The sequence below is a fragment of the Amphibalanus amphitrite genome, unplaced genomic scaffold (genome assembly GCF_019059575.1).
Source record: "Amphibalanus amphitrite isolate SeventyFive unplaced genomic scaffold, NRLGWU_Aamphi_draft 000040F_arrow, whole genome shotgun sequence".
NCBI lineage: Eukaryota > Metazoa > Arthropoda > Thecostraca > Balanomorpha > Balanidae > Amphibalanus > Amphibalanus amphitrite.
Genome location: NW_024881536.1, coordinates 1486751 through 1507062, shown reverse-complemented (window position 1 = coordinate 1507062; position 20312 = coordinate 1486751). Strand labels below are relative to the sequence as shown.

At 56.9% G+C, this 20312-nt stretch overlaps 3 protein-coding genes across 3 annotated transcripts in view; 2 read left to right on the top strand and 1 right to left on the bottom strand.

Moving 5' to 3' along the window:
• Positions 1-328: 328 nt before the first annotated feature.
• On the top strand, positions 329-10507 carry LOC122375127 (DNA mismatch repair protein Mlh3-like). The gene is made up of 7 exons (XM_043354339.1): positions 329-1835; positions 2010-2121; positions 2312-2432; positions 4629-4674; positions 4979-5186; positions 8771-8922; positions 9846-10507. The coding sequence occupies exons 1-7, from the start codon at positions 1653-1655 to the stop codon at positions 9909-9911; spliced, it is 888 nt and encodes a 295-aa protein (XP_043210274.1). The 5' UTR covers positions 329-1652; the 3' UTR covers positions 9912-10507.
• A 2561-nt stretch (positions 10508-13068) lies between these two features.
• The window catches only part of LOC122375305 (cyclic nucleotide-gated cation channel alpha-3-like), a 79677-nt gene continuing 72433 nt past the window's right edge, over positions 13069-20312 (bottom strand). Inside the window, exon 12 of the mRNA XM_043354618.1 lies at positions 13069-17526. Coding sequence (XP_043210553.1) covers positions 17228-17526 — 299 coding nt within the window. The 3' untranslated portion in view covers positions 13069-17227. The remainder of the gene's footprint in view (positions 17527-20312) is intronic.
• Positions 18369-20012, top strand: LOC122375315. The gene is made up of 2 exons (XM_043354628.1): positions 18369-18421; positions 18684-20012. The coding sequence occupies exon 2, from the start codon at positions 18686-18688 to the stop codon at positions 19721-19723; it is 1038 nt and encodes a 345-aa protein (XP_043210563.1). The 5' UTR covers positions 18369-18421; positions 18684-18685; the 3' UTR covers positions 19724-20012.

The window sequence follows — 20312 nt, the reverse complement described above, 5'->3', positions numbered from 1 at the left end:
CATGCAGAATTAAAAAGCAGGTTCTGGGGAATTCATCGTCTTCTGCCTCTTTCGCTGAAAACGTTCGTCCTAAACAGCAAAATGACCTTTTTTCGACAAAATCTAATTTCGAGCGCAGTATCGTCAATTAAACAGGTGCAGTGCATGACGCTGAGCCATGCAGCGTTAACTCCGACTCCGGAGTCGGAGTCAGTAAGATTTCGGCGACTCCGACTCCGACTCCGGGCAGAGCTGTCGACTCCGACTAACTCCGACTCCGACTAACTCCGACTCCGACTCCTACTCCGCAGCCCTGGACAACGCTATTCGTTAGAATTGTGTTTTCTTTATTTCAAAACATCACCGTATGCGCTATAAGACGCTTTCGGCCCTTGCAACGATGCAGAGCATAAGGAGAGGTCCAATTCAAACGATATCGGCACTCCATTTGCCACTGTTCAAATCCCACCTGTTACCACTAGTGTGCCTCAGTCATTAGTAGGGTGTTTGCAGCTCTCTCAATAGATTTCGCCAGTAGTCGATACCTGAACGGTATGTTGTACCGGACAGCTGCGGAGCGTTCACAGTCCTCTCAACAGATGTCGCTAGTAGTTTGACGCCTGGAATGGTATGCTGTACCGGATAGCAGCTGAGTGTTCACAGTCCTCTCAACAGATGTCGCTAGTAGTTTGACGCCTGAACGATATGAGCCCTGGTCGGAATCGGCTGACAGAACTTTGTCAGCCGAGAATAAGCCCCGCCCACACCACGCTGCTGACGGGCTTGTTCATAATCGGCTGACAGGAAACGTCAGCCCAGATGGCGCTGAGACGCTAAGATGGCGCTCGACAGATAGGGTTGAGAGTTGAGACTTGAGGAGAGGTAGCATTTTCGCGCTTTTTTCAACGACTATCTTCCGTTAGTCGTTACATTATATTTCTGAGGTTTATTTGCCGAGGCTATAGAAAAAATTACAGGATTGATAATTGAGGCGGTGCTGGCATTTCGATTTGTAGGTACTGTTTTCAGGCTTACTCGCACATTACGCCATGAAAAAGAAATAATTGCTATCTTTCGCGAAAAATATTTAATACAAAATACGTCAAAAACATCGTATATAAAAACTAACCACCTGCACTATAAAGCTGCGCTTTGACTTACATGCGCCACTTTCGAGCCACTTTGAATTTCGGCTGACGTGCTGCTGCCTTCTCCCAGCAGCCGAAAAGCCGGCTGTCAGCAGAGGTATGACGTCACAGCGCGGGAAGGCGTGATACGTCATCAATATCTCAACCAATCAGGGGCTTGGATCTCAGCTGACAACAGCACAGCAGCCGATTCCGACCAGGCCTATGCTGTACCGGATGGCAGCGTAGCGTTCGCAGTCCTCTCAATAGATGTCGCTAGTAGTTTGACGCCTGGAATGGTATGCTGTACCGGATAGCAGCTGAGCGTTCGCAGTTCTCTCAACAGATGTCGCTGGTAGTTTGACGCCTGAGATGTATGCTGTAACGGATAGCAGCCGAGCTTTTGTAATCTTCTACACAGATGTCGCTAGTAGTTTGACGCCTGAGAGGTATGCTGTACCGGATAGCAGCCCAGTGATGCGTTCGGCAGAGATGAAAAAGCCGGCCCAATATAAACTAGAGCCAATCACATAGGAAGCCCTTTGTATGTTTCTTTTACCCTGTCCCTGTCCGACTCTCACTCCTTCCCTCCCTCTCCCCACGTTTCTCCTTTTCTCTCCCTCTGGCGGCGAGTTCGAGCGTCCGGTGATGTCGCTAAGGACGGGTCTGTCGGCCGCCTGGCGCCCGCTGGCCTGTGACGTCACTGCAAAGACGCTGCAGACGGTCCGCGTGAGTGGAGGAGGGGGGGGGGGGGACGGAGCGCGAGGGCGGGCGGGGGGTGGCGTGTGCTGTGCTGAGCCAATCACTACCGTGATGTCATTGCTGAACCTTGTACTTTTTGGGAAGGCTGTAAGTTGTAAGTTGTAAGCTGCTTGTTGATCCCGTGTCTAATCGCTTCGGCAGGTGCTTAAACAGCTGGAAAACAAGTTCATAGCAGCCTGCTCCGGGGACGTCGTCCTGCTGTTTGATCAGCACGCCGTCAGCGAGAGGATCAACCTGGAGAACATTCTCGAAGGTGGGTTGTACGCACTACGCAGTCATGCCCACCGCCCTCCCCCTGATCTCCAAAAGTGACCCATTTCCCGATCCCCTTTGAACGATCTATGCTAACATTATCAGTCATCACCGTTACGCCTGCCCAGTATCCACATACTGCCCACTATTCAGGTTCCTTCTCAGCGGGTGTGTTCGGTCTGTGTCGGCAGACGCCGGCGCCACGGGCGGCTCGGAACGGCTGCGGTCCACCGACCTCAGTCCGCCGCTGCCGCTGCGGTTGCCGCGCCGGCAGGCCAGGCTGCTCGCCGCACACCCGGCGGCGGTACAGAGGTCAGTCGTCAGGGGTCACTGCTGGTTCAGTGCAGGGGTCAGAGGTCAGGGGTCACTGCTGGGGTTAGAACAGAGGTCAGTCGCCAGGGGTCACCGCCGGTCCAGTGCAGGGGTCAGAGGTCAGGGGTCACCGCAGGCTCAGTGCAGGGGTCGGTGGTCATGGGTCACCGCAGGTTCAGTGCAGGGGTCAGTCGTCAGGGGTCACCGCAGGGTTCAGTGCAGGGGTCAGTCGCCAGGGGTCACTGCAGGGGCCAGTCGTCACCACAGGGGTCTCTGAACGGTCAGCGGTCAGGGGTCACTGCAGAGGCCAGTGGTCAGTACTCGTTGGTCACTGCAGAGGCCAGACGTGGTCCGGGTCACTGTATAAGTAGGATGCTGTACAAGTCAGCAGGGTGGTTGGGCTGTCTACCGCCGTGCCCGCTCAGTCCTGCCGGTCCAGCCGCCCGTCATCAGTGTCGCTCAGGGTACCCGCTGGCCAGTGTCGCGCCGGGGACCCAGACCCGGTACGGTCGTCAAGTTAGATGTAAGTGAATCCTAATCTATAATCTAAGATTCGGAATCAGGTGAGCCCCTACGATTTGGACCAAACTTGGTCAGTGGATAGTACGTAACGTCCTGATTACGATGCACCCAAAATCTAAGCTCGGCCCGCCATATTTACGAAGTTACGGATGTTTGAATTTCAAGGTCATTCGGGAGAGCCCCTACGATTTCCGTCAAAATTTGTGTACGGACACTCTAGATGCTCCTCATTACGAATATCACAAAATTTAAGCTCGGCCCGCCATATTTACGAACTTACAGAGGTTTGAATTTCAAGGTCATTTGGGTGAGCCCCTGCGATTTCCGTCAAAATTGGTATACGGACATATTACATCCTCCTCATTACAAATATCATAAAAGTTAAGCTCGGCCCGCCATATTTTTCAAGTTACGGAGTCACAAAGTTATGGAATTTCAAGGTCATTCGGAGAGCCCCTCCGATTTTCGTCAAAATTTGTATGCGGACACATTACATGCTCCTCATTACGAATATCGTAAAAGCTAAGCTCGGCCCGCACTATTTCAAAAGTTACTGACGTTTGAAACTCACTGAAATTCAAACATCTCTAACTTTTGAAATAGTGCGGGCCGAGCTTAGCTTTTACGATATTCGTAATGAGGAGCATGTAATGTGTCCGCATACAAATTTTGACGAAAATCGGAGGGGCTCTCCGAATGACCTTGAAATTCCGTAACTTTGTGACTCCGTAACTTGAAAAATATGGCGGGCCGAGCTTAACTTTTATGATATTTGTAATGAGGAGGATGTAATATGTCCGTATACCAATTTTGACGGAAATCGCAGGGGCTCACCCAAATGACCTTGAAATTCAAACCTCCGTAACTTCGTAAATATGGCGGGCCGAGCTTAAATTTTGTGATATTCGTAATGAGGAGCATCTAGAGTGTCCGTACACAAATTTTGACGGAAATCGTAGGGGCTCTCCCGAATGACCTTGAAATTCAAACATCCGTAACTTCGTAAATATGGCGGGCCGAGCTTAGATTTTGGGTGCATCGTAATCAGGACGTTACGTACTATCCACTGACCAAGTTTGGTCCAAATCGTAGGGGCTCACCTGATTCCGAATCTTAGATTATAGATTAGGATTCACTTACATCTAACTTGACGACCGTAGACCCGGTCACCTCCCGTCGCCCACGGCCCGGAACCCGCTCACACCGTCCCGTCTAGCCATACGTGTTCGGCGCGCTGCCATTCGCAGTTTGGCGCCGATGTTTTCCGGGACCGGGGATAAAATCACAATCACCTGCGAATTTATGGGACGGCCGTGTGCCATGTTCGCTTTGAGCAGTTCATTTCGCGTGTGCAAATCCCCTATATCGCAGCCTGTACCGATGTCCCCTGCCGTTTCTGTGTATTGACTGGGCGCGGCGACACTACATCGCCCTTTGGCGACTTTGGGTGCAGCCGGAACGAACGGTCGCCCCATGAACGTTCCGCCTTCATGACATTTGTGTCGGCCAACCAAATGTATACGGCTGATGGCAATGTCATTTCAATAAAAGAACGGCCGGCTTTGCAGCGGCTTTGTGGAAATTCTGGCCCGGCGTAAAGCGCGGCCCCGGACATGGGTAATGTAACTGCCGGCCGCTGGCGATATGGTGACTGGTAAATGTCGCTGCCGGCAGATTGGGCTTTGTGCTGGAGCAGCTTACCGAACTTAACGACTCTGAGGTAAGTTATTTCCGACAGCCAGCTCCTGCATATTGTTATTGGCTTCTGACGGCTATGTTTCCTTTGCAGAACAAGTTTCCAATAACGTTGTTAAAACATTCCAGTTCCCAAGCCTTCTGAATTTCTAACTTGTGCTTTATTCGTTTTATTATTTATTTAGCAGCGTTCTGTATCGAGTATCCAATAAAACTGAACAAGCAGTCGTCAATATCCTGCTGCAGTGCCCGGCTGTTTGACACTGAAATATGCAGGCGCCTCAGTCGGCGTCTGCAGCGCTGTTGAGCGTCGGTCCCTGTGTGCGCAGGTGGCGGGACCGTCGCGCCACGAGGCGGCGCTGCTGTCGCTCCGGGCCGCGCCCGCCTGTCTGTGTGAGCGGGCCGAGCGGGAGTGGACGGCGCAGCGGGCCGCCGCCGTGCTGGCCCAGCTGGCCGACCAGCTGACCGAGAGTCGCGGCGCGGCCGCCGCACTGCCCGCGGCGCTGGCCGACGTCTACCACTCGCTGGCCTGCCACTGTGAGTACCGAGTGCCCACAGAGAGTGCCGAGTACCCACAGAGAGGGCCGAGTAACCACGGAGAGTGCCGAGTACCCACAGAGAGTGCCGAGTACCCACAGAGAGTGCCGAGTACCCACAAAGAGTACCGAGTACCTACAGAGACTATCGAGTACCCACAGAGAGTGCCGAGTAACCACAGAATGCCGAGTACCTACAGAGAGTACCGAGTACCCACAGAGTGCCGAGTATCCACTGGAGTACAGGAGTACCCGCAGAGTCGCGGGGCGCCCTCCGCTTTGCCCTCGGCGCTGACAGACGTCTTTCCCTCGCATCATGAGTACTGGGAGGGCCGCGAGGCAGCCGCCGTCCTGCCCGTGGCCCTACCCCTGGAGTCGCGACGCATGGATCCCGAGAGCTGCATGACAGATTCCTATTTCGGTTTGGCTGCGTGTTGAGAAGGAATAGCGCATTTCTGTTCTCTGGTGCGGTTTCCTTGTCGATGAATGTTATTATGTTCCATTCACTTGAATTACGCCCGCTTTATCACTCAACAGAAGAGCGATGGCACCGAACATTGGCAGCTGGCACCTTCGAAAATTTACCCAGCTGCGCTCATGGACAAAGCGCACGAAATGACTGCCTCTCAACCGATAAATCAAGGCACCCGAAGCAGGCACCTGCTTCACTCTGGATTTGAGCAGCTCCCACGCTGATTGATTGTTTCAGCTGTCCTGATCCGCGCCGTTCGATCCACTCCGCCGATCCGCAGCGGCGCCCCGCTGAGTCGCTGGCCAGTACCAGTACAGCGGCCGGAGGGGCTCCAATCCCGTGTGGGCGTCTGTGAGCTGTACCGGGGTCTCCAGGCCGGCGGTGGCGAGGTCTGCCCAGTACGGCACGGTGGGGTTCGGGGGGAGGGTGAAGGGCGCGCTGCGATGGAGCTGGGCGGTCCCGGGTCCGCTCTGTACGGCGGGGTTTGGGAGGGAGGGTGTCGGGCGCGCTGCGGTGGAGCTGGTCGGGCCACTCAGTCGGACCGGACCGGCGGTTCCCAGGGTGGGTGGAGTGCGACTCTGTCCGCCACTGGGCGGTAGAGCGGCGAGACAGCGGCGAACAGCTGGTGGGCTGTGCGGGTATTGTATCTCTGACATGGAAACTGGGAGATTCTGAATCTCGTCGCAATATAAATGATGAAACAGGTTCAGAAATGCACGTCGCGAGAACAGTGCTGCAATGACAGCAACGTCACAGGCAAATGTTGAAACTTGAAAGGTCATTCATCATAGCTCAAATGTTTCAGTGTCAGCTTGTAAGAGCGAAAGGCTATGCATATGTGAAACCTGAAAAGGGCTCGGAAGACTGTAACTATGCCACTGAGGTTTGATGTTTACATACTATGCAAGTAGGTACTCTGTGTTGGGACATTGCCGGTCCCGTGGCGCTCCGTGACGCAGTCGGTAGAGCGTTGGACTCCGCGTGGTGAGAGCACGCGTTCCCCGTTATAACAGTCTGGGTTCGACGGGCGCTTGACGTTTATGGGCGCCCTGACAGGTATGGTTGCGGTTGGTGGCAGGTCGTAGCCCGACGAATTCAGTGAGGGCACCGGCCGTGCGCGGCTATGTGTGCACGCTAAACTTTGGACTCTAAATTCTGCCATAGACCCGTAATTGCGCGATCGGAGGGTAGAGGGCAAGTTCAACGCAACAAGCTTCGCTTAGCGGAGGCTCTGTCCTTTTAAATCCTTCCAATCAAAGGGTTCTGACTAAATTTATATAAAGGTATTTGTGGATGCATTTGTGGATGCAATTCTGCCGGACGCGTTAATTTTTCCGCTGCTCTAGTCATTGGGTAGCTTGGAGACCGCAGTCTGTCCAGTGTCCACTATCTAGTCCCGTATTTGATGCCGCTCGGTCACTGGCTAGCTCGGGTGTCTGTAACTCACCCGGGCCGGCCCAAGGTCTTTTCCGCCTCAGATTACATAACTGAGAGTCGGCAGAGCCATCTCCTCTGGGACCGGTGCTCCTCTGGCTAAGTGAGCCTTCGTGCGTCGTTCGTCAGTCGACGGGCGGCATATCCGGAGACGGTGCCGCGGCGGAGTCGTGAGTGCACCTCCGGGTCCGTGGGAGAGGGACTCTGCGCCGGCACCTGTCTCCGGCTGCGGGGCGGCGGGGCGTGCCTCGAGGGTACTCCTGCCGCGCCAACCGTCTGATGAGGCCCTCTAAGCGCCGGAGACGCCGCTCGGCCGGGCTGGAGACGGGTATCGCGGCTCTCGGGTGGCGGACACGCGGCGCTTATTAGCCGGTCAGATTAGACAGAGCGAGCGGAGACATAAATAAAACGGTCAAGGTGCTAAACACGGATCTGTCTGAGGAGTTGCTAGGATCTGCTCAAGATGTTAATACGGTCAGCTAGGACAGTATATTGTGGACCGTAGAGCGAGGACTAGATTGAAGAAGGAGCACGGTCCGGGGAGCCAGTAGATTGACGATGGCGAGCGAGGACGTTCAGTGAGGACGGCAGAGCGAGGCGTTCAGCGAGGATGGCAGAGTGAGGACGTTCAGTGAGGACGGCAGAGCGGGGACGTTCAACGAGGACGGCAGAGCGAGGACGTTCAGTGAGGACGGCAGAGCGAGGCGTTCAGCGAGGATGGCAGAGTGAGGACGTTCAGTGAGGACGGCAGAGCGGGGACGTTCAACGAGGACGGCAGAGCGAGGCGTTCAGCGGGGGCGTTCAGTGAGGACGGCAGCGCGAGAACTAGATGGTAGAAGGAGGACGGGCAGAGGAGCCAGCAGATTGAGGACGTTCCTCGAAGACATTCAGTGACGTTTAGGCGCTGGGTCGGACGGTACCAGGTGGACGCTGGTAATAACATTAGACCGGGCCATTAGCAGTTAGGTCCGGGCTGTGTGGCGCGAGCCTGGCGCTCTGCCGCCGCCTGGTGGTGCCAGCCGCGCCTCCAGAGGCCTGGCGAGCTCGGCGGACCGGCACAGGACCCCTGGCAGTCCATCACATTGCCTTGTGGTGGCTGAAGAAAGCGTAGCATGTAATCTGTATGTATTTCAGTACTGTTCTGGGGTACAGACAAACATTCATAATTGTTTACTCGTATGTTTTTTTCTCGATTGAATGTTGTCATTCAGACAGGACCTCGGTAGCAGTTTTACTATTTCGCCCACATTCTGACATTTCCTAGTCAAGCCATTTTGAGACCTTCCATATGTTTTGTTTAGTTAACAGTTTACAGAATTAGCTCTTATACTCTCAACTAAGCCGTGATGCATGTATTTTTGTTTATGATTCTTTTGTTTTACCCCTCAACGATGTCGAGCATCGTATCTTGTCTGTTTTATCACACCGCCTATTTCAACCATAACTTTGTTTTGCTCTAATCGGTCAATCGCCCCGACTGCTGTTACTGTTATGACACTATCAAGTATCAACGGAACCTCTGTCTATGTTACAGCGGCTGTGCCGTTCCCTGTCTCTTCCCTGACCGCCTGGTCCCTGTCCCTGTCTATATATGTCACAGCGGCGGTGCGGTTCGGGGACCCGCTGCCCCTGACTGTCCCTGACCGCCTGGTCCCTGTCCCTGTCTATATATGTCACAGCGGCGGTACGGTTCGGGGACCCGCTGCCCCTGTCTGTCTGTGAGCGTCTGGTGACCCAGCTGAGTGGGTGTCGCCGGCCGCTGGTGTGTGCCCACGGCCGGCCGTCCGTGGTGCCTCTGGTCGTCTGCTCCCGACTGCCGGCCGGCCCTCAGGTCAGTACTCAGTAACTGCCGGCCGGCCCTCAGGTCAGTCCGCAGATACTGCCGGTCGGCCCCTCAGGTCAGTGCTCAGATAGGTACTGCCGGCTGCCGGCCGGCCCTCAGGTCAGTCCGCAGATAGGTACTGCCGGCTGCCGGCCGGCCCTCAGGTTAGTGCTCAGATAGGTACTGCCGGCTGCCGGCCGGCCCTCAGGTCAGTGCTCAGATACTGCCGGCCGTCCCCCCCCCCCGCTCAGTCCGTCCCTCAGGTCAGTGCTCAGATACTGCCGGCCGTCCCCCCCCCCCCCCCGCTCAGTCCGTCCCTCAGGTCAGTGCTCAGATAGGTACTGCCGGCTGCCGGCCGGCCCTCAGGTCAGTCCTCAGATACTGCCGGGCGCCGGCTGCCCCTCAGTTCAGTCCTCAGATACTGCCGGCCGGCCCCCCAGGTCAGTCCTCAGATACTGCCGGCTACCCCTCGGGTCAGTCCGCCCCTCAGGTGTCAGTCTGCAGATACTGCCAGGCCGGCTATATCTCAGGGCAGTCCGCCGACACACCGGAACGTGTGGTGGTGGAGAGAGGGTCCCTCGACTGCCCGTCTCTCCGTTCCTCGGGTCGGCAGCTCGGAACAAAATGACGCCGAGCTGACTGTGAAATAGGACACGGGGCGAGAGCCCTGGATGATGTTGAATTGTGGCGAGGTTCTGTTATGGCGTTTGTCTAAGATCCCTCCTCCGGTTACATATCCTGCTCCTGCACCATGAGTCCTGTTGGTATTAGTGCTGCCTGTGACGTGCGGCGGTTCCTGGCCTATCCTGTTCCCGCACCAGTCCTGTTGGTATTTGCTGCCTGTGACGTGCGGCGGTTCCTGGCCTCTCCTGTTCCTGCACCAGTCCTGTGGCTGGTGCTACCTGTGACGTGTGGTGGTCTCTCGCCTGCAGGAGCCAAGACCTCGCCTGGAGCGGCTGAGGAGGCTGCTCAAAAATCAGTGCAAAACGGCAAATTGAGCGGTCCAAAACGGCAGTGTGCGCGGTCCATGGTGGCACCGAGCTGCCCTTGGAAGCGGTGCGGATCAGCGGCTTAGCAGCTGAGTGGTAAGTGCCTCACTCCGCCCAGAAGTGAAGCCTGCCTGAGTTGTGCACCGTGGTACCTGAGGGGACAATGTCCCGTTGCAGCGATGTCCCTGGTTGTGCCGTGTTTATTCGCTATAATAGAGACGCTGTTCCCTTTGTTTCTGTGTGGCCGGGATCAAGTCAGGTCAATTGGCTCGCCTTTGTGTCAAGTACGTTGGTACGTTGGTACGTACGTGCCGATACGTACGTTGGTACGTTGGTACGTACGTGCCGATACTTTGTTACGTTGGTACATGCCGATACTTTGTTACGTTGGTACGTGCCGATACGTTGTTACGTTGGTACGTATCAAGTTGTTTCGCTATCTGGTCCATGAAACCTAGTCAGTATTACGTTATTTAACTGCGTTTGTTACTGTTCTGTCATGTGTTATGGTTGATATCATATGGTAACTCACCTACCAAAAGATATGCGATAATCATGTTATTGCCTCCACCTATTGCAGAGAATACATTGACATTGTATCAAAAGTTGTAATCCTTCCATTTTCTGAATTTTAAGCGAAGACTTTAACTGTGGTTTATAGTCTTGCTGATAGGGAATTAGTAGCTCATGCAAGCTAGTCGCTGCGATCAACTGTTCTGATGAGGCCGGCCTAGGGCGGGCGCTGGATCTGAAGGTCCAATTTAGGAGATCTCCGCTGTCCGACTATAATGCTAATGAAGTCGAACTGGCGCGGAACGACCGAGTGGTCCCCGTGTAATGCAAGCGGCGTCTGAACTCACAGACCACTCGAGGCGCGCAGCACCGTGAAAATAAAACGCTCCCCAGCCACCCGTCACATTGCTTACTTCTGCCCCCGCTTGTCGGCCACCCGCGCAGTAAAACGCACAAAAGGGTCTCACTCCTCAGACAGTTGGCTAGGACGGGCAGTGCAGTTGTGGAGCGGAAATAATGCCGAGGAGCCGGATATGACAGAGCGGCTTCACGGACGTATAAGAGATAGAAGAGGCCGTGCAGCGTAGAGGACACACTAGAGCCCTGCTGCCAGCGGTCGCCGCTCCACACGCGAGCGTAGCGGCGGAACGGCAGCGAAATGAGTTGTCTTTTTGTACAGTCGTGTCGGAGTGACCGGCAATGTAATGTGCCGGTACGGCGTGCGCTATACAGGCTTTGTGTAAATATAATTCAAGATAAAGGAACTGAGCCCGTCTTGAGGATGAAAACGGTCGTGTCAAGGCTAATACGCCCCAGTGTTCTTACATAAGCTGCAGACTTCCTTTTAAACCGTCTACTGATTTCGTATTTATTGAAATATCTCGACCTGTGCGACTCGCAGTTGGTCTCAGGCTGTCGGCTGTCCGGCTGATTTCACTTCCCAGTCCCCGGCCTGACACTTCCCACCAGTCCCCCGCCAGTCCCCCGGTTCCACCAGTTCCCCGGCCTGTCCACTTCCCAGTCCCTGGTTCCACCAGTTCCCCGGCCTGTCCACTCCCCCACCAGTCCCCCGGTTCCACTAGTCTCAGGCCTGTCCACTCCCCCACCAGTCCCCCGGTTCCACCAGTTCCCGGCCTGTCCACTCCCCCACCAGTTCCCGGCCTGTCCACTCCCCCGCCAGTTCCTGGCCTGTCCACTCCCCCACCAGTCCCCCGGTTCCACCAGTTCCCGGCCTGTCCACTCCCCCACCAGTTCCCGGCCTGTCCACTCCCCCGCCAGTCCCCCGGTTCCACTAGTCCCCGGCCTGTCCACTATCCCACCAGTCCCCCGGTTCCACCAGTTCCCGGCCTGTCCACTCCCCCACCAGTCCCCCGGTTCCACCAGTCCCCGGCCTGACACTTCCCCACCAGTCCCGGCCTGTCCACTCCCCCACCAGTCCCCGGCCTGTCCACTCCCCCACCAGTCCCCGGCCTGTCCACTCCCCCACCAGTCCCCGGCCTGTCCATTCCCCCACCAGTCCGCGGCCTGTCCACTCCCCCACCAGTCCCCCGGTTCCACCAGTTCCCGTCCTGTCCACTCCCCCACCAGTTCCCGGCCTTTCCACTCCCCCGCCAGTTCCCGGCCTGTCCACTTCCCCACCAGTCCCCCGGCCTGTCCACTCCCCCGCCAGTCCCCCGGCCTGTCCACTCCCCCGCCAGTCCCCCGGTTCCACTAGTCCCCGGCCTGTCCACTATCCCACCAGTCCCCCGGTTCCACCAGTTCCCGGCCTGTCCACTCCCCCACCAGTTCCCGGCCTGTCCACTCCCCCACCAGTCCCCCGGTTCCACCAGTCCCCGGCCTGACACTTCCCCACCAGTCCCGGCCTGTCCACTCCCCCACCAGTCCCCGGCCTGTCCACTCCCCCACCAGTCCCCGGCCTGTCCACTCCCTCACCAGTCCGCGGCCTGTCCACTCCCCCACCAGTCCCCCGGTTCCACCAGTTCCCGTCCTGTCCACTCCCCCACCAGTCCCCTGTTACGCCGCCTCCCCGCGCGCTCTCCGCTGACGGCGCTCGGCCGGTGCGTGAGACGCTTATTGTTTCCGAACGCCCCGCACGCGAGGAGAGAGCCTTTTCGACGGCCGCCGGCAGTCGGCCGGCTCGGCTGGGGCGCCAGGAGGGTATCTGGAAGGACGGTGGACCTCTGCATACTCTCCAATTATCGCGAGTGAGGCGGTCCTTGGATGGGGACTCGGTCCACGCTGCCCGCTGAGGCAGAGCCTACCAGTGAATCGAGTTTAGGGAGACTTGAATTCGGTGAGACGGACGGCGATTTTAGTCTGTCAGCGCTTGTTGGTAGGAGATGGAGAGTCAAGGGCGATTTTTTATTCTGAGATGGCAGCCTATTGCTGGGTTCCTGGTATTTTAGCTGAATGTGAGGGCCTGCCACTGTGCAGCGTTCTGAGTTGCATATGAATTGCTTCGAGACTCGCAGCTTAACAAGAAAACTGCTTATTGTGTTAGTGGGTCATTTTACGTGTTTCTTCAGCATGGTTTTTGACTTGCGTATCTTCGCCGGAGCAGTTTGTGTGTTTGGTGACACATTTTTCGGTGTTTTATATTCCTTCACAGTCGACCCTATGAGATTCGCAGAGGCCATTGTACCAAAGAAGCCCATATTAATCCCAATATGTATTGGTTCAAAAACAAGATTCGATCATATTTCACAACAAATGAATGGCAAATCGAAAGTGATTTGTAACAATGATAAGACGAAGTATTGGTATGTACACGTCACGTCGCGTCACGCGCTCGCCGCGCTCGTCACGTCTGGCGGCCCGGCCGGTCTCGGCCAGAGCCCGTGAAAAACGTCCATGCACGCGCCGCTCGTATTTTGATTGTGTCGTGTGGGCCGGTCCGGCGGTCGCCGCTCTGTGGGCCGGTCCGCGGTCGGCCGCCGCTCTGTGGGCCGGCCGGCGGCTGCCGCTCTGTGGGCCGGCCGGCGGCCGCCGCTGGGGGCCGGTCCGCGGTCGGCCGCCGCTCTGTGGGCTGGCCGCGTCGGCCTCTGGGGGCCGGTCCGCGGCCGCCGCTGTTGACTCAGTCACTGTCGATGAGGGCCGCAGAGCAGCAGCGAAGACAGTCCTGCGCCGGTGGGTCCTCGGCAGTCCGCCCGCCGCCGCTCCCCATCGGCTCCTCTCCGCTCTCAGTCACATTCAGGGTTCACGTTCGGCACCGCCTGAGATGCCGCGCATTCGTCGGTGATACCACTGAATACTCGTAAATTTGTATCGATCTCAGCTTTGGCGCCTTGAGCCTTCCGACCCAGCCCGCATTTATCCCATCATCCCGTATTTGTCCCTGCCACTCACAGTGGGCTGCGTGTCACCAGTTTCCAGTTGACACCTGTTGGGATCGGTGTCACTAATTGACACCGCTTCTGAGCAGCGTCACCATTTACCTCGGATGACAACCATTGGAGCAATGTCACCAGTTACCTACCCCGGATGACACCCGTTCGGGCCGTGTCGCGCAACACGTGCCGTGTCACCGGCGGCCATCGACCGGACCTCATTATCGGCGCCGCGGCGCGCCGCTGAGCCCCGCTCGGCGGCCCGTTGCGTGTGTGCGGAAGGTATTAGCCACCGCAGTGACACCGGGCGGCGTCTGCCGGCGCCGCCGCGGCCCTCGCGTGCCGCCGGCAGCGCCGATCGGCCGCCGGCCGGCGCGGAAAGGTCACCGCCGGCGCACAGCGCGCTGCACGAGCCGCCCGGCGCGTGGGTGCCGCAGTGGGAGGTGGGGCAGAGTGGGGAGCCGGCGCTCGGCCCCTCTGCCCGGTGACGGTGTCAGTACAGAGAGGGGTGGGGGACCCATCCATCGCCGGGTCCCTGGGGTCTGTACCGGTCGGTACACCGGGTCAGGTACGGACACCGACGCCACCGACCGCCGGCTATCGCGTGGGACAGAGCGCACGGACTGGGGTAGAGAGCAGGTACAGAGAGCAGGGGCAGGGATAGAGAGCAGGTACAGAGAGCAGGGCAGGACAGAGATGTGTCCCCAGTGGATGGGTGCGTGGTCCTTCTGCAGGGAGGGGTACTGCGCCGTGTGATAAACATGCAGGTGATGGGTTCGGAAGTACGGCCCTCCAGCAAAAGAGTGGTTGGTTAGCCTATGTGCTTTTGGTGTAATAACTTCAAATGACAAAGACACTCCTGTAAAATAACTCAATAGAAATTAGAGGAGGGTTCGTGCTAGTAGTGTCAGTTTCAGAAAATGTATGTCCAATGTCCGTCCAATTTCCAATGCTTACGTCGATTGTCCGTCCAAAAATGTCCAAGCCAGCCATTTGTCCAAAGATTTCCGAAACCTACGCAATAGTTTACACTCAACACTGTTATTTAATTTGTTTTAAATGTACTATTACCAGCTTTAATGTGTTCATCATATCAAAAGCTGAGCTTTCTAGGTATTCGCCAATCAGTGTTAAACACGATTGCTTTATAAAAATGCTGAGCTGTAGCAAGTGATTGTCCAAATTTGTCCAACGCCTGCCGTCATTGTCCAACCGAATTCCGAATTGGACATTGGACAAAATCGGAATTCCGAAGATTCAAGTTCCGATTGACACCACTAGTTCGTGCACACATTTCGGCAGTGGTTTTTAACAGCCATTAGACGTATTCATCAATGCAGATCGATTATTGTGATGTTGGCACCCAACCACTTTATACCTGGAGGGCCGTACAGGATGCTGAGGCAAACCATGAACTACGCTGTCCAGTCAACGTCTTTTCTTCGAGTCGCGTCCCTCACTCGTCAGTTATCGGTCGCTAGGCTTCTGCTATATGGCTGCGGCCTGCGATATCAGATATGTACTGCCTTGCCCTGTCTGTCTGTCTGTATGATTGTCTGTCTGTCTGTCTCTGTCTCTGTCTTTGTCGTCCCTCCCTCCCTCCCCGTTTCTCCCGATTCTGGTCCGCCCTCTGTCTCCACAATGCCCAGCCCATTCGTCGTCTGCCACCCACCCGGCTGCCTTCAATCGGTCGTCTTCAAAACGTCGTTGTGGTGCAGTCATCAGTCGTGTGTCGAACGTAATCAGCGGGCCATCCACAGCGCTACAAATCACTGCCGTGCCAGTCGCCGTGCCATCAGCCCCCCCCCCCCCTGCGCCGCAGTCAGCTGACGGCTGCCCCCCAGCGCCGCGGTCCGGCCTCGTTGGGACGCGCCGCACGTCGGCACCCCACGCGACGGCGACGGCGGACGGTCAGTCTATTCAGCCACCGTCCATGACGACGGCTGGCGACGAGAGCCGAGCCGGGCCGCGCCTCTGACCGGGTCAAGGTCAGACGCCGCGGCGGCGGGTAGGGGGTGTCGGGGGCGGCTTTGGAGGGGTCGTTGGGGAATGGGGAGGGTAGACAGTGGCAGCGTCTTGGCTAGAAGCAAAGGCGGGGACGGTATAGTGTTGCGGTTGAGGGGGTGGCTAGGAAAAAGCCTGGTGTGCCTTTGGGAGACAAAGGTGTAGATACAGGGATTGGCAGTAATCCCCGGATAGAGGGACGTGACAGAAGGAGTTAGCTTCCATGCAGTACGGAGGGAAGAAAGGAACAGGGAGACTTCGACCCCCGGCGACAGGCCGAGCGGGTGATTCTGTGTTCGGTGTCACAGACGATCCAGTGACCAGTCTCTCGTCAGGGGAGGTCACTCGAGCCGCCGGGCATCACACCAGCTGTTGGCGCTGGTAAATCTGTTCTCAAACACCCTGTCCACAGCGAGACGACCGGACGAGCTCCTCGGCTCCCTCGAGATAACAAACCAAGCGGCGAATCCGCCAACTTGGCCAACTCGTGGCGACATTAACGACAGATTCCGCTGCCATTCGGCCGCTGGGAAGATGTTTCGGCCATTTGTTGTCGGCTGCGGCGCCGCGGCCTCGGCAGCGACTTTACTGCCCCTGGGAGGCCGGCGCGGCCGTTTGGCGGCCACAGAGCGGCCGATTTGTGTCCGATCGAGGCCAGCCCGAGACGCCGAGAGAGGTGCCCGGACCGGCGCTATTGTAAGCTCATACGAGCGCTGTAAGCTCGTGCCGTGGTTGGTGCCGGCGGACAGCGGCACGGCCGTTGCTTTGTTGGTAAAATGGAGCGCCGCTCCGCCCGTGAGCTGGCTGGGTCGCGCTCAGCTGAGTTGGACTGGGCTGCGCTCAGCTGAGTTGGACTGGGCCGCGCTCAGCTCGGCTGCATTGAGTCGGGTCGCCTCGTCCCGAGCAGGACTGGTCTGAATGAAGATGTCAGTTTCGGTGGAGCATGGCCCGCAGAAGCTGGCCGTTGATTTAACGAGCAACGCTTTGTGCGATACGGTGGTCCGTGGTTCCCCGATGTGAGTGTGAATGGAATGAACAGTATGTGATGCAAACAGCACTGAGCCTTCTTGCGACAACTGATTGCACTCCTGCCAGCCACTACTCTCAGGCGATGGTGGCTGGCTGCGCATTGACTGTGAGGTGAGAGCGAGTGTTTCTTTTGGGACGGTTTGTGGCAGCAACAATGGAGTGCATCCCTCACAAAACTATTATCCTGAGTCGTCAGACATACCGTTCCAGTATCTGCTGTGCGCTTCGCCAGAGCTGCCGGCCCACCGTCCTGGCTAGGACCGTCTCTACTGGCCGCGGTCTGCCTTCCTGAGAGGTTCAGAGCACCACCTGTTCACACCTCACCACTCACCACTCAGCGCCAACCCCACCACTCCCCGTCACCTCAACGGGCCCGACCCTCCTCCGCGATCCGCCGCTGTCCCCTCGTATGGCCGACTCCTGGTTTTTGTTGTCCTTGCCGGTTTACTCCGCTCATATGGCGGACTCCTGGTTTTTCTCGTTGTCCTCGCTGTTACTGCCGGCCGAGCTGCCGCCGCAGATCTGCATCTCGATCTCTGCCAGCCGGTGTTCCACCTCCCATTGCTGGGCGCTCAGCTTCATGCTCATCGAGTGGTTCTCGCCCTCGAGCTCTGTGAGTCGCTCTCGCAGTCGGCGTATCTCTGCGAGCAGCAGGTCCTGCGGCGCGTCCCGCGACAGCAGGCTCGGACTGCAGGGACGACTGCTGCCGCCGGCCCGGTGGAACGACGGGCTGACACTCAGCGGCGGCGCGCCTGAAACACACGGCACGGGTCACTGGGAGACACTGAGTCTGAAACACACGGCACGGGTCACTGGGAGACATTGGAACACGGGTCACTGGGAGAACCCGAGACACACAGCACAGGAGACCCCGGGACACACGGCACGGGTCACTGGGAGACCCCCGGAGCACAGGTCACGGGTCACTGGGAGCCGGAGACAATGGAACACACGGCACGGGTCACTGGGAGACCCCGGATCACAGGTCACTGGTCACTGGGACTTGGGAGAACCCGGAACACACAGCACAGGAGACCCTGGAACACACGGCACGGGTCACTGGGAGAACCCGAGACACACAGCACAGGAGACCCCGGGACACACGGCACGGGGCACTGGGAGACCCCCGGAGCACAGGTCACGGGTCACTGGGAGCCGGAGACACTGGAACGCACGGCACGGGTCACTGGGAGACCCCCGGAGCACACGACACGGGTCACTGGGAGACCCCCGGAGCACACGACACGGGTCACTGGGAGACAGACTCCGAAACGCACGGTACAGGTCACAAACCCAGCCACTGCGCTGGTGACCACGGCTGACCCGGCCCTTTTGTATGTGTCAAGGTATGTATATTCCTCTTCCAATACCATAAACTTATACAAATGATATTTTTCTTGCTATCAATCACGAATATTTAATCGTTAACGCAGTAACGTCAAATTGGTAGTTAAATATTCATGAATCATGGGCGTTTAAAGGTCACACGAAAAGTGAGTGCAATCGATAAATTATTTCAGTTATGAAATGTCCATCACCAATGGTTTATGATCACGGCAAGACGAGCTGTATGTCATTCCCGTCCCGGCGGCGGTGGAGGTCGGACGCTCCGAGCGCGAGGGTCGCCGGCCGTGCCCTGAGGGACAGGTACCGGGCCGGTAGGGTCGCCTAGCCGCGCCAGTTACCGGCCGGCCGCTGGAATAGCCTTGTGGAACGCTTGTGTTTGTGTACGCCAGTACCCGTTCGCGGTGGACACAGTGATATTTTCGGCTCGTCTCGGTGTCGATGCGTGAAATGACCACGGACACTGGTGGATCGGAGCTGGACTCCGTGTTCGGTGACGCCGAGGACACTGATCGCTCCGTTCTGATAGGGAGAGGTGGCCGAAAACGTCAGTGTTCTTTCCCAGAGATGATGCAGGCTCTGGATGACGGACACGGACAAAGACGTCAAAAAAAGAGCAAGCGTTCCAGCAGAGAAAAAGACAGCGCAGAAAAAGGTGAGCACTCATGCCGTCTGGACGGCGAGTCCTTAGATGCCGTGAAATCAATTATAGATAAAGGCATCGAAAAGGTGACGAAGCTCATGGAGGAAAAGTTTAGAAGTATGGAGAGACGTATTGAAATCATGGAAGGTGAACTGTTCTTGAAAGATGCCGAAACAAACGTACTGAAGGACAGAGTTAGCTCTCAAGAAGCTACCATTAAGGCTCTACAGGAGCAGCTAGAAGGCATAGATACCAACAGACGAATGAACAGCCTGATACTCAAGAGCGAGGAATTTGGAAAAAGGGAGCGCGATGAAGATATCGAAGGAAAGGTGATATCTGTCCTCAATCGACGCCTCCCTGAGGTACATGTCACCGGCAGCGACATCCAGACCGCTCACAGACTCCAGGGTGACAGCACAGTCATTGTAAAGTTTTTCAAGACCAAGGTTAAGGACGACATTTACGAGAGAAGGATGAAGCAAGCCAGAGTACAAAACCATGGAGATCGACCGGCGGCACCTCTCTATATCAATGAGTCGTTATCAGCTATGAACAAGGAGATCTTCAACGCTCTGCTCGAAGCAAAAAAGCGTAAAAAAATCTACACCGTGTACTCGAGGAGAGGTGCGGTCTTCTGCAAGTTGGACAGCGAGTCTCGAGGTCAGAAGATGGTCAGCATGGACCAGGTGACGTCACTCCTCGGCGGGGCCGCCCGTCCCGACGGCCGGCGTCCGGCGGCGGCTGGCGGGGCCGATGTCGATCGCTCCGGTGCCGCTGCTGCTGCTGATGTTCGTGCCGTCCGCGACGCAAACGACGACGGCGGCGGCGGAGCGCGCGGGGGCGCCCTGGACGCGCGGCTGGCGCCGGCGGCGTGGCGGTCTGGCCGAGCTGACGGCGGCTCCGGTCGGTCGGCTGCCGAGCCCGGCTCGGGCGGCGCGGCCGCGGACGGGCGACGGTGATCTGTCGCGACGGCTCGTCTCCGGTACAGCCTGGCGCGACGTCTGTACCTGGACTAATGCAGGTGACCACGGTTTCGTCGGCAATTACCTGTACAGGTAACAGTACCGCGGGTTGCAGGGGAGGGGTGTGTCGGTGTGTGTATTGCTGGGGGTACTGTTATCTCTTGAATTTCCTTGGAATGCAGGCTACATCGCGATGATCGTTCTGACAAGGGTCGCAGTGCTTTACATTGTATGAAAGTTACGGAAACGTTACATAAAATTATGGCGATGTGCTTTACATTTTGCGTTTCTTTTTCGTAAAGTGAGATGTAACGTTAGCTTGCCTACGTTTAAATAATGCGTATGCTGATTTTTTTGTTTTTTTTTTCGCGCGAAATAAAAACGCCATCTGGCGGCCGGCCGGCGCGGCGGTGCGGCTGCGGGCGATCGGTGCCGGCTCGTTGGCACAGCGTGCGCACGCTGCGTCCAGTGGGAGGGGGGATGGGAGGGTTCTGCGGGAGCATTACGGGTCAAAACTCAAAATATTATCGAAACAGTATTACATTGCACTCCATCTATAAATTTCACAGATGGAGCGACGATGCGC

What these genes read in the sequence shown, in the direction of transcription:
- LOC122375127 (XM_043354339.1), top strand. Translation starts at nt 1,653, where the DNA reads ATGTTTCTTTTACCCTGTCCCTGTCCGACTCTCACTCCTTCCCTCCCT. An exon ending in CCTGGAGAACATTCTCGAAG is followed by an intron (nt 2,122 to 2,311) that starts GTGGGTTGTACG and finishes CTGTGTCGGCAG; the next exon opens with ACGCCGGCGCCACGGGCGGC. An exon ending in CCGAACTTAACGACTCTGAG is followed by an intron (nt 4,675 to 4,978) that starts GTAAGTTATTTC and finishes CTGTGTGCGCAG; the next exon opens with GTGGCGGGACCGTCGCGCCA.
- LOC122375315 (XM_043354628.1), top strand. Translation starts at nt 18,686, where the DNA reads ATGATGCAGGCTCTGGATGACGGACACGGACAAAGACGTCAAAAAAAG.